This window comes from Anguilla rostrata, chromosome 1 (assembly GCF_018555375.3).
Source record: "Anguilla rostrata isolate EN2019 chromosome 1, ASM1855537v3, whole genome shotgun sequence".
NCBI lineage: Eukaryota > Metazoa > Chordata > Actinopteri > Anguilliformes > Anguillidae > Anguilla > Anguilla rostrata.
Window position 1 is genome coordinate 50,860,012 of NC_057933.1, and position 13,607 is coordinate 50,873,618.

General features: G+C 44.4%; 1 protein-coding gene across 2 annotated transcripts in view; it reads left to right on the forward strand.

The window, feature by feature from the left end:
* The window catches only part of rspo2 (R-spondin 2), a 54,368-nt gene that overhangs the window by 26,295 nt on the left and 14,466 nt on the right, over window positions 1-13,607 (forward strand). For both annotated transcript variants that reach the window (XM_064341081.1, XM_064341090.1), the window contains exons 4-5: window positions 6,940-7,083; window positions 7,519-7,710. In XM_064341081.1, coding sequence (XP_064197151.1) covers window positions 6,940-7,083; window positions 7,519-7,710 — 336 coding nt within the window. The remainder of the gene's footprint in view (window positions 1-6,939; window positions 7,084-7,518; window positions 7,711-13,607) is intronic.

Below are 13,607 nucleotides of genomic sequence, written 5' to 3' on the forward strand. Positions count from 1 at the left end.
AGCCTGAGGTGTTGGCTGAGTGTTTCATACAAAAACAAAAATAACAACCCATTTCCTACACCAAGCCAAGATCCTGACAGACGCTGTTGAAACGAGGTCCCAGAAGAGAGCCTGGGAACTTAAGACCTAGAAGCCAATCACAGTGAAGCTTCCATCTGAATCCGTCCACCATCCTTTGTTAGAGTCTGAAATTGCACACGGAAATCTGAAGCGCTTTGTGTTAGGACTTCCCCCTCCTTCGCCTCTTCTCAGGAAAAATGCCTGCACTGTCATGTAGCATCAAATCTCAGAGTGTTGTCTACTTTGATGTGATTGCGATCGTGACTTCATAATCCAGCTTTGCTTTTGACCCTCTTCCTTGTGTTGGTCCATGTGTTTCTTACGTGATTTTTTCCCATCTGAAATAGTTCACATTTATCCAGCATAATGGGACATTCCATCAGGTTCATGCGAAAGCAAATTTTTCTTGGTTCCTGGAAACGTTCTATGTGATGATGAGATACCGGCCACAGATCGCAGTTAAAACAAACTCTCCCCACCACTGACCGAGACCGATCCTTGCCCGTCTCCCTTCTGAGACCTGACTGTGGGATTTCGACTCCCGTTATAGTTTATATTAAAAGCAGCCTCTGAAATGAGTCCATGGACAGTTGTTTATCATTACGCTATGGTACGTCTGCGAGATCTTATCTCGTTAAAGAATGTTTTGTGGAAGGCCCTGGATTTAGTGAGAGCAAAGCTATAGATGACAGGTTCACATACTCTCAGATTCATCTGTTTGGATCTTGAGGCACACATAATAGTTTCTTTATGTTCAGACCCACCCATTATCAACCCGGGCCAACCATCCATTGGACTAAATTGTAGCCACTGCTACGAGAGAAAATGAGAATTGCGAGTGCTGGTTGGACAGGAAAAAAAACAGTACACAAACTCTTGGTGCTGGTTGGCCTTAGCAAAACTTTAATTGGTCTAAATGGTATACCAGAAATTGAACCAAACAAAACTTCACTGGGCTAATGGTAGCCTCTGTTTGGACAGAGAAAATCCTCTGTTGGATTAAATGGCGGTAAGAACGATGCACCAGTTTATTCCCTAGGCTCTGTCTGCAGGGCCCAGCCAAATCCTGACCATGTGTCTTCCATCAAGGGGAGAAGCTTGTTGCGCACAGTGTCTTGTGTAGCAGGGAGACGCGGCTGCCAGCTGCTGCAACTGAAGCTAAACAGATAGTTTTTCGCCTCGGAGAGAGAGTGAAACGGCGAGAGAGAGAGAGAGAGAGAGAGAGAGAGAAAGACTGCCTGTGGCCGGCTGGAAGCTCCCAGGATTCCACAACTTGCTCAAATCAAAGCCCTGCAGTCTGCAGCCTCAGCCTGGTTCCTCCTCAGTTTAGAGAGTGCATTTCAACACACACTGCATAGTACCTCCCTCCCCATGTTCCGCAGTCTGGGGTTTCAACAGTGGAAAATACATTCTTAGACATGGGTCGTTCTACACCACTGTTGGCGAAGCACTTAATAGATCACCAGCTTGCAACAGTTTATTAATCATGGTAGTGCAGTCAGGTAGCCTGCAGATGTATGTACCGCAGTCTTTTTTGGCTAAAACTCCTTTCTTAGCTTTGGGAACAGTTTGGTCTCAAGATTCCCAGCAGGTCATTCATAATGTATTCCAAACAAAAGAATGTTATGAAAAGTTTTATGTCAATTAAAATAATGTCAAATCAATTTCAAATCTATTATGTATTAGTATATAATGCATACATACTATATAATGCCTATTGGCAGTGGCCTTAGGCATTGGTGGGATACCGTTTAAAAGTTTAATAGTTTGACTGTGTAGTGCATAGTACCAACCATGTGGTGCTTTACCTCTTTGAAAAAGAAATGGAAGCATTAGCCTAGCACAATGCGGATGTCCTTCCTGAAGATGGATTCAAATAAAAACACAAGTTGTTATACCTACCCTTTGCTGCACTGTTTTGAGATGCTGATGTAATATCTGTGGGCGCGCCTGCACAATGTCTTTACGATGGCATCAGTATGATAGGGCGGCCACATGAGTAATATTATACAAATACAACGCCTTTTCATATTCAATGTATTGGGTAATAGATCATATCAGATCACAATATGACAAACTTACGTGTAATTATATATGACTTAAATAAGGTTGCACCCCATAAACTGCACATAATAGGTGCATAACTAAAGTACTGGTGAATGTGTCTGAACTGATATTTATTCTTTTTTTCAAACATCATATTTAATAAAGTAAGATCATATTTAATCAAGAACCTTTACTTAGAAATGTAATCTCAGGTCAACCATGGCTCAGTGTACTTTTACATACTGCTTTTGCCAATAGCTATGCTTCGTCTCAAAACCAACACACATTTGTCACACTTGACGTTCACAATTTGACCGCGATCAACTTTACTTATATTTATGATAGTAAGTGTATTGTTGGGGACATATTTTGGATAGCACCTCGGCTCCCGGGTCGAGCAACTTTTGCACTCGCTGAAGCCTTGCCTGCATAGCTTAGCAGGAGAAGGCTGCTACACCGTTGAAAAAAGTCATCCCCAAATGACTTCTTCCCCACCCACCCACCCGCCCACCCCCATGGATAGAGAATGAAGTGTAACCCGTGCCATGCACCCCTGCCAAGATGGAAACCCAGGCTAGTGAAGCCTGAGATTGCCAATATCCTGGAAGTGTGGTTCAAATATCACAGCTCGCTGAATGCCAGTATATATGCCACATGAGACATCTTGGGGTGATGTTTCTTCTCTCTTTTTTTTCATTTTATTGCCTCATTTTCATTGCCTCGTGTCATAAAAAAATCTGTTAGCAAACACCATTGTTGTTGTACTTGCCCCTACATCGCTGTTTTTTTAATGAGGGGTGTGGGAGTTGGATGGGGTCCACCCACACCTTCATTAGCCCCGTTTTAAAACACAGCCAGGGAATTTGCCTGGTTCGAGGTGGACCTCTGGCGCATGGAAATGCAGTCCAGTACCTGGTGTCCAGGCACTGTAAAGGAACCTCTTCGTTTCACAGATGCATAGTTGAACCGCCTTTGCCTTCAATGCAGTGCTCTGCAGGAACATAGAATATTACCACCAGTTGACTCAGCGAGGTCCAAAGTGGCATCATTCTCTAAGCCACGGGGACAGCGATGGTTTATCATTGTGGTACCAGCCAACAGCCTGCCAGTCCTCTTTCTCCTGATGCTGCGTAGTGTGTGTGTGTATGTGTGTGTGTGTGTGTCTGTGTTCAGTGGTAAATGTGTGTGTGTGTGTGTGTGTGTGTGTGTGTGTGTTCCATGCCTAGTACAGATGCTCATCTGCTGTACCCTGGCTTAGAAATGACCTCGTCATACATTCAAACGCCAGGTCCCTCGAGCCAAGCCATGTGGGCCCACATGTTGGGCTGCTGATGGGAACGCCCCAGCCTGGTTGCGTGCCACCGCACGGAGCTGACACAGCACAACCGCTGTGCTCTGCTTCCGAAAGGCCCTCCATCAATGGCCAAAGGAATGGTGAAAAAAAGCAGGTCGAATCAGCAACCCCCCCAGCGGCCCGGGCGATCAGAAGGGTGAGAAGACAACCCTTGGTGTGATGTCTGTCTTGTCAGTGCGCTAGCAGCTGGGCAACAGCGCGCCGGTTCAGCGTTTGAGCAACTTTGTGACTTTTCAGCAGCTTCCAGCTCGTGGAATCACCCGCCCCCCTTCTCAGAGGAAGGAGGCGGGAGAATTTCAGTGAATTATTCTCCATTAATATGAGGAATCATGCCTGAAAAAGACTGATTGATGATGTAAGGGGCTTGTGGGAAGTCCCAAACCTGTCACTCCCTTTCAGCACATTTCTGATATCTTTTTATATAGTTTTCCCTCCACAGACCATGGCACGCCTTCCATAGGACCCTCAACCGTCGATCATTTGAAAGCTTGAGGATTCCACTGGCAGATTGCTTGCCATGAAAATGTACGACTAAGACAGAAACACACTCGAGCGCAGTGGGATGCAGTGAGGAAACAAGCTGTTGCCTTCGGATCCCTGTCAGAGCCGGGCATTTTTCTTGCTTTCGCGTTAATTATATTGAGAAACAGGGCCGAAGGATAATGCGGTTACGGCATTAGAACATTGCCTGCATGGCTGTCCATTGCATTCTGCGCACCGTGCCAGATCCAGTGACCTCATTATTTCTTATTAGTCTCCTATAAGCACCTAGACAGGACTTTAAAGGTGGCACTGAGGTTAATCCGATAAAAAAGAAAAACCGCCAACCTTCGCCCGTTCATCTGCCTTTCTTGCTGCTGGGAAAGACACCACGGAGAAGCATTATAGTATTGAACCTGACACTCGCAAGCTTTGGATAGGCCAGAGCAGAAGTTTGATTTTGTCCGTGTCTTTGCACCCTTGCAGTTATTGCTTATTTGTATGTTTTTCAAGCCTACATTGTTGCAAAACTCATCTCCCTCAACCCTTTATGTCCAATGCTCCCCTTGTACACTGGACATCATTCCTTTTTTTGTCTTTTATCCATTTTTGGAATGTTTTTTTCTCTCATTGAGGTATTCTAATTATTTATGAAGCCCTGAGTTGTAGTTATCCCTCTAAGAGGTGCATTTCAGTACAAGGCAACTGCTGCTGTTTGTTGGTGTAAATAACCAACGCTCCCACAACAAGCCAGTTCTTGAAATTAACACCAGATGTGTTTCTCCTCTCCTCTGCTTTGTGCAGCGAAGGACGTGTAGGCGATCACGGACTTTTCAAAGAAGAGACATGCCGCTGCTCTCCAATTATGGCACTGATTTATGAGGAGTTCTCCTCAGTCTTCGGCTGGACGTGTATCGACGCTACACTCCGAGAGTTCAGATTACAGGCAGAACAAAGGGCACCAGTGCGTCGCGTGTTTGTGTGGCCTTGCTCGCTCGCCAAGATCCCCACAGTGCCATGTAACTCTACCAGCTCGCAGCACGGCTTTATTAAACAAAAGATACACTTGTAGAATGTTATCGGCCGTGGGAAAACGCATGAAGCAACGAGACAGCAGGGACGGGGAAGGAAAACACTTCCCTATGCCATAGTTTACATTCTTCTTCTTTGGTTGAGCAATGTGGCTCGTGGGACACCCCTTTAATATGCCTGCCAGCTTATGTGGTGCCTCACGCTGGTCATATTCCCAAGGCACTCGGTGGTTTGCTCTGACAGGAAGGAACTGGCCTCTGACAGGAAGTGAATGTGTTCCGTCAGGAAGTGAGTGCCCTCTAATAGGAAACGAGCGAAGTAGGCTCAAGCAGGAAGTAATTGTGATCAAACAGGAACTGAGTTCATGTTTCCTACACACTGTTTCCACACACTAAATGCATTCGAATTTAACTGAGTAGACTCAATGTAAAAATTGAATAAGTCGTTATAACTCAATTAAAAGCAGTAAAAGAGTTTATCTTAGAAAGTTAAAGACCACGCTATGAATACTTGACTAGATTAGGTTGCCCCGTTCAGATGGTCAGTGATGCGTGAGTAAAGCATATCTAGCTCATCCAAGCACAACATCTCTAATAAAACAACACTTCCTTGATGTAAGTGATCCTGAATGGAAACCGGGTCTTTTGGGCTGAACCGATTAGACAACCACTCTGTGGGCGTGTCTGAGACAGCACCGGTTTAAATGCTTTTAGGATGGTGGGTTTGTTTAGACTGGTTGGGAGAAGCGTGAGAGACCCAAGCCAGTGGGCAGAGGCCATACTTGAGTGTTCAAAGAGAAGGGGAGGACCCCTCGTGGAGGAATGTTGACGAGAGGGAATGATGGTTAGTTGTAGATGTTATAATTAAGGGGCGTGATTGCGAGAACCTTTTTGGGGCCTGGAAGGGTCAGAGATAAAAGCAAAGCCCTTGTTTTTTCAGAAATTCTGAAAATCACTAAAACATGGACTCTCGCACACACAGATACAACCGACAACAATGATAACGAGTTGAGTGAGGAACAGATGCTACCTGGCCGCACATTGGGAAAACCATCGCTTGCCAAGACAGATAACGGTCCATCGTAATACAACAAGCCAACCCAGGTTCATAATCAGCCACTTTGAGCTTCTAAGGAGTGTCATAAATTACACATCTCCAGGAACCTCTTTTTAATTATGCTCCCCAGTACGTCAGCCTTGTGATGCAACACATGTAATTAGCTCGACCTGACGTGCTATTTGCAGGGTTAGATCACGATAATGTGTCACTGCGCGCTTTGTAGTTTTACGCGCTGCGGCCGGGTGGTGCGTGGGACGATAAATATGGAGTGGCCTTTCACAAGTCCATTAGCATAGTTTGTCAGGTTCTCCAGATCTTTTGATGACCAGATCCCTTTCCGAAGACAACTGTGTTGAATAAAGGGCTTTGCACTGTGCCAGGCCCTTCATCAGCCTACGTAGTTCTTCTGAGCCGAAGAGGCATAACATTCATGGTTTATATCCCAGCACGCTGTAAAATGTTACCGAACGTGCATATCTTTTGGCGCAAAGTATTTAAGTCAATAATATTTCAAAACCGAACATTCTTCTTCACGCCCAACTGTTTACCCAGCTGCGACCACGCACAATAAAATCAAATCTGTTCTCTTGCTTCAAAAACATGGGATGTTAGCCTGATCCATTCCTCTTCCAGTGTTGAAAGAGGTCAATGTGAGGTAATTCTTTAGTAACCCTAATGTTGTCATTCACAACAGCGCTCGTTCCCCTGCAGCATTTCGCCAGCTCACGCTAAAACAAAATGTCTGTCAGGGAAAACGAGTGCAGTGAAATATTGTTTTGCTCACTGAGGAGTGTTTTTTTTCCAAGGGGGCATTTTGGTCATAGCTGTAATCTTTTCAAGACCCCTTATATCAGTTCCAGATGAGATTGCTGTACGTACTGACAAACACTTCCTCTTTTCTCTCACAGGATGCAGGATAGAGAACTGTGAATCTTGCTTCAGTAAAGACTTTTGCACCAAGTGCAAAGCGGGATTTTACTTGCACAAAGGCCGCTGCTTTGAAGAGTGCCCAGAAGGCTTTGCACCTTCGGAGGACAGCATGGAATGTGGCGGTAAGGGAACTTCTGGTGTGCTTCACCCAATTCCCTCTGTGTGCCAAAAACACTTCTTCAGCTGTTTTATTGCACTGTGACACAGTGGTTAAGGAACAGGGTTAGGGAAAAGGAAGGTTGCATGTTAAAATCCTGGCAGAGCGCTCACCCTTGGTCAAAGTGCTTAACCTGAACTGCTTTAGTAAATTTCCAGCAGTATAAAATGTACAACATGTAAAAATGTGAGACATGCCAGGCACTCTGGGTAAGAGGCGTCTGCCATCAAACATTTTGAGTAATGCATGGAGAAAATGAGATTGAACGCTCTGGTAAATAAAGAGCATAATTAAATCACATTGGGAATAGGGACTGGTAAATCTTTATTGGATCCGAGTGGTGAATTGGGAAGAAACCCCCCCCCCCCCGTCCCACATTGACCCTGTCGCCGTGTTACAGAGGGTTGCGAGGTGGGCCAGTGGAGCGAGTGGGGGACCTGCACCAGGAGAAACAAGACCTGCGGCTTCAAGTGGGGTCTGGAGACGAGGACGAGGCAAATCGTGAAAAAGCCGCCCAAGGACACAATACCCTGTCCGACTATCGCCGAGTCCAGGAGGTGCAAAATGGCCACCAGGCATTGCGGCAAAAGAGGTAAGGTCACTTGTGCTTCAAGGGAGTCCTTTTTTATACCTTCGAAATGTTCTAGAACACAACCATTGTCACCTGTGTGGTGCTGAGTAAACCCAAGCACATATTTTCTGTATATTAACTTGTTTCTGTGTTTAACTGGGAAAATATGCATTTTACTGGGAAGTGGGGTACAGGGAGAGGATGCCAAATTAACAGACCGTGCAGAGAATTCTTAGCCCTGCTATTATTTTAGTGGCCTTAGGAGTGTGCAGTGGCTAACAAATATGCAAATATGTAAAATTAAGTTTAATGTTGTCAAATCAAACAAAGAATCCTAGCTGAACTCTTAATAGAAAGAGAAATGATGAAAGCAATCCTAGGCCTTAACTGTAGTTAGTACCTTTTTGTCCCAGAACGTCATACAGTACCAGACATGATATACTGTAGGAATATGTTCATTATGTTTCACATGCCGACCAAGGATCTTCATGAAGTGCTCTAGCAGATTTGAGCATGTTCAGTAAGGTGTTTACAGGTTTGCTCTATGACTGAGTTCTGCTTTACTGGAGCTTGCATACATTCGGAAATGGCCTTTTTGGGGCACTGGGGTGTGGTAGAACCCATGAAAAGAAGCTTTAGAAAGTCACAGAACATCTGCTGAACAGTTTCTCTCCCAGAATTCCCTGTGCCCTAGCACAGACCCCACTCTTACTTACTTTAGCCCTCAAACCTGTTGACTTTCTAAAATACCAACCCAGCACCTGTTTTGTGTTTTTTTGGGTTACACCAGTGTTTTTATGCATGAAATATCTGTATTTTTCCATAGCTGATGAATTAAGTGAACTCGCTGGCTTTTTCTCCCTCCTGCCCTGTGGAATGTGTCCAAGTTATAAGTGCACATTTCCTCAGTGGCACATTGTTTTCTCTGCTCTGTTTGGGGCTTTTTGCAGTATGGTACACATTAAATGTGAAGGCAACTCTATTGAAAAAGTATTTTTGCATGAAAGAGGAATTTGAAAAAAACCTCCAAGAAAAAGAGTAGTTGATTTTCTGCAGACGGTTCAAACAGATTTATGGAAATTGATGTAATTGCCTTTTTTTTTTCCAAGTATAAAAATGCTATAAAATCATGCATGTTGTCAGACAGAATGGGTTATATTTAATATTTATGAAACAAAGTGTATACCAAGTGTATATCAAATATTCCAAAATACATCCATACATACGTAATGTATGGACATACATGCAACATATGTTCAAACTTGTGATTTTACAATATATTTTATCATATATGTATGAAATAACATAAATTATTTACATAACAATTACTTCTCTATATTTCAAATATATGCACTCATACTAAGGATATACTGCTCAAATGAAAGATTTTATATATAATACTGTACATAATATATGATATACTGTATATCACTTTTTGTAATAATGAACAGTTCGTTTTTGACAGAGTATACGTTAAAATGTACATATGCGGTTTCGACGGATTGGGATTTATCCCAGGGTGCTTTGCATTTCTGTCTAATTGTTTTGCGTCTGGAGTCAGATGTAGTCCACGCCAAATGAGAGAGCTGGTGTGAGATACAAAGATGAAGGGTATTTGGATTACATTTTGAGTAGCTCCATTCCTTCTTTTAACACTCTGTTAACACAGTTTGTTGATCCAAGCATACCTAACAGCTCTAGAAAAAAAACTAGCATTGTTTCACAGAGATGGAGAAATATTTTCCAGAATTATATTATGTTATATCTTAATTGAAAGTTACCTGTGCACTAAATTACTATTTACTGATAAATTTGTAAAGGTAATGAAGTATGTTTCTTAAAATATGCGATGCTGCGATATTGTGGGCGTTAGTTGGCACTGGAAGCTGTAATACCCCACACATGTTCCCTTCCTTTCACCGTCTTGCACCGGTTTGACTCGCTGGTGATTAATTGTCTCCTCGTATTATTTATTTATTTGTTACCGTGCACTTGACCCTTTTCATACAATTTCGGAGCCAGCCTGAATTAAAATATGACATTGTTCTGCTCCATTACTGGGATCAGTTATCCAGCATGAGGTCAGTGGTTGTGAATCACGCTGAAAGTTGGCTGGGCCTCCCCCATTTGCTTCCCCTTTTTCAAAAATGCTGGCTTGCTGTCCGCAGCCCGCTCTAATGGCATGATTGGTGGATGCACGAATCTGGTCCCAGTCTCGCGTCCCCAGGGCCCGTGTGTCATGCCTGCGGTTGACTTTCGGGCATAAATCTTAAACAGAATGTGTTGCGCGCACAGTTGGGGTCTGGTCTTATCTACACGGCTCATTAAGTGGATGATGTTCTGTTACACAAACAAGGGCGCTGCGGAAGGTGGGCTGTAGCCATGCTTGTAGTTCTTTAGGATAGGGTCAGGACTACACCTGAAAACTTCAGTCCTTGAGGGATTGGCATATCAGTGTTCTGTGTGTAGGCCACTCATAAGTTGTTATATTCTGAGGATAAAGTTCAGGAGGTTCATAGAAAGGACTCATTAAAGCAGGATTCCTTATAAACCTTCTAGTTGACCTCTTACAATACATCGGATTCTGGACACGTAATGCCACCAACGCTACCCAATATAGCAGTTTTACTCAGTAGAATAACGAATGTGTTCAGTCATAAATAGGATTATGCTCAGACTGCAAACATAATGCTTAGAGTCTATACATTTGCTTTATTGCTCTTTTATAGATGCAGTAATGTTGTGTAAAATTATATTATGGCAATTTTAATCCAGCTCTATAAATTAAATAAGACTTTTTTAAAAAAATTTTTAGAAAATTCTGATTTATAACTTAGCAAAGACGTACACAGACAGAGGCATTTCACGCTAAGTATCAAATGACATAACTGCAGATTTTGCAGATTGTGATGGATTAAGCAGAGGCAGGAAATAAAAAAAATGTAGAAAAAAGCATTGAGAAGGACCGTAGGATTTGTCGAGGGTAGGTACGGCAGCATCGCGTCTGCCCCGTTTGAACGTGCTTAAATAACGTGAAGACGTCTTTTAGGAAAATCTCCTTCCCGCAGGTTAAACCTTGCACACGCGGGGCAGGATAAGCGATCTCTGCAGCCGGGCTCTGGTGACCGTGAAATAGATGCGCTGCTCTTTAACAGTGTTATCGAGCAGAGTGAGTCATGATGAGAGATGTGAATGTTGTTTTACTGCCTCGAAATGGAGCCGTTTAGTCCCTCGGCTGCTGGAAGAGAGGCTGGGCTTTGGGGCAGGGAGGGGGGGTGGCGGGTAGGGGGGAGCGTGAAATCTTGAAATCCTCCTTCTCCATGCCCCCAGGGTGGTCTGCCCACCGCCACAGGCGACAGTCTCGTAACATCGAGCAGACATGTCATGAAACGCTCCACCGAGACAAATTGTCAAAAGCTTGCTCAATATTGATGCCATAATGCCGCCCCTGGAGACGTCCCTTCCTTTCTGTCATCATATTCAGTGGTTTACAAATGGACATGTAGCAAGCTGTGCTCTCTCAAACTGTTCTCAAGCTATCATCATTCCCAGTCACAATTCCCAGAATACTCAAACAGTCACTACGCCCCCAGCACACACACACCTATAAATTGTTCCATTTCAGCAGTATTGTTTAAATAACTTTCTGTGCTAATGCCTCAAAGTGCCTCTTTAATCTTTGGAACTGGTACGTTTTTGAGCGGATAAACTGTTGAACAGAACTTAAAAATACACACTGTCCGGTTCGACTGTGTTGAAATGAAATGTCGTTTCCCACACTTAAAGTGGAGTGAACGAGGTCTCGCTCTCCATGCATGTGGCACCGGGATTCTTGAACTTTGATTCCTCAAAGTGCACAGCGACGGCAGGCCAGACTGAAAAACCTCTGCAGGGGCCGGGCGTGGATGCAGAGGGCAAAGCGGTCTTTGGCACCATGGTGACGAGGGAGCTCGTGCAAGCCCGTAATGATTTTCAATGATGGCTGGATTAGGTACCTGCCTCCACTGAGCGAGCCTGCTGAAGTATTGATCATGACGGTTCACATCACCCCATCTGAAACCGGAGACACCTGCATGGTGAAACCTTAGCCGGCTGATATTTCATCGGGGGCATCGCATAGTGCCCTGTCATCAATCACGCTGGATAACTCAAAGTCCAGTGCCTTTCCAAAGTTTGCTTACGGGTAGCTGAGCAGAAATCGAAAGCATATTGAAGCAGCTTATTTTGGATGGTATTCTTTGTCTGTTTGCTATAGGTGTGCCCTCTCTTAATTCTGCGTGTGCAGAATGAGGTGCTATATTGGTATGGATCGGGACAAAATTCTCATTAAATGCAGCTTAAATATCTGTTTAAACCGAAAACAGCTCTGTTGCTTCTGCCATGTCTCTCGGCAAATGCTGTGTAACATAACATCTTACCGTCTTCATTGTGGATTAGAGCTGCAGAACACAACTAGGAGTGACAGACAGCTGGCTTGTGCCTCTCAGCCACTTTACTGAAGAGGTGCCATGGACATCAAACACCTGGCCTGACCGCGGAGCCCAAACGTTTGCGGTTAAGGCAGACTTGACCGTGGGCCTACTGTAGGGGACGAAGACAGGATCTGTACAACCGTTTACAATCCCGAACAACAGAACTGAGCAGGTCAACCTGCTGGCTTGTGGTCCAAAGCCCCAGGATCTGGAAACTGTCTGGAACAGGTCCTCTGTAAAACAACTCTGAGAGCAATAATGGCTTCGGGCCCGTTTCGAATGAAGTGGAACCATTTTCTTGAAACGTATACCTTTCCCCGACACCTGACAAAGAATTATTTTCCTGTCATAATTTGCATGTTCCATCACACAGAATTTGTGTTTATGGCTGAATGGCGGGGATATTTCATTTCTGGCAGGCTCGGTTTTCCTCTGAACATTTCAATTAAGCACTCAGCGTGATCACATTTGACTGTGGCTGGTGTTTGGTTTGGAAAGGCAAACTCCAAATCCGTTCCTGAACCTTGTTGTGTCAGATGTGCCCCGCGCGAGCCAGCGCTGAAGCACAGACGCGCTCGCTGGCAGAGGCCTAGTTCACGTCTTATGGAGCGTGAGCCCGTCAGCGGTGAGACGAGACGGGCCCAAAGCAAACAGGCGGCGTTCTCGCTTCTGCTCTCCCTCGCAAGCGAGGAAACCAGTTAAACTCTGTCTGTAGGGGGCCCCCCGTCCGCCTCCCTGGACCCCAGTCCGCGGCTGAGCTGGGTGCAGTTGCCCCGGACGAGGTTCCATTCATGGCGAAATTGAGAACGGTTAACGGTACATCATCAGCGATATCGCAGACCGCCCCGTATAAAAACATTCAACCGTGCAGCGCGCAGAGCCTTTCCCAGTGCTTAGCGATCAGGCTAATTGCCTTACGCGGGGTAGGAGTGATTATCCACACCCCGCGCCCTGGCTGTTGTGACCGGTGTGCCAACGGAATAATCTTCATTTAATTAGCCGACTCTGCGGGGCGTGCAAAGGACACACCTCCTCCACCTTTTTATTTTTTCACGGGAGATGATGTCTACGTGCTTTTAAAGAGATATCACGCGTATAGCTTGCAGCCAACGATGTATGACCCAAAACTACAGTTGGCATTCTCTGTGAGAAAAAAGAAAATTCCATGAAATTGTGGTCGAAAATGTGGTAAGATTTCGCAGGCTAGACATTCAATTTATTCATTATGCAATAGTATGTCCCTTTAAATATGATAACAGTAATTACGAAATTTGTGTAATTTATTCCAGCATATAATAAGATTTTTTCCAGCTTTCAACTTGTCTAAAAAGTCCATTATTCATTATTATAAGCAAGGTTAAGTCGAAAAGACTGATTGAAATGTCTCAAATGTGGTTTTGACTAGTGTTTCTGTACTCTCGACTTGGAGAGATCTGTGTATGCTGC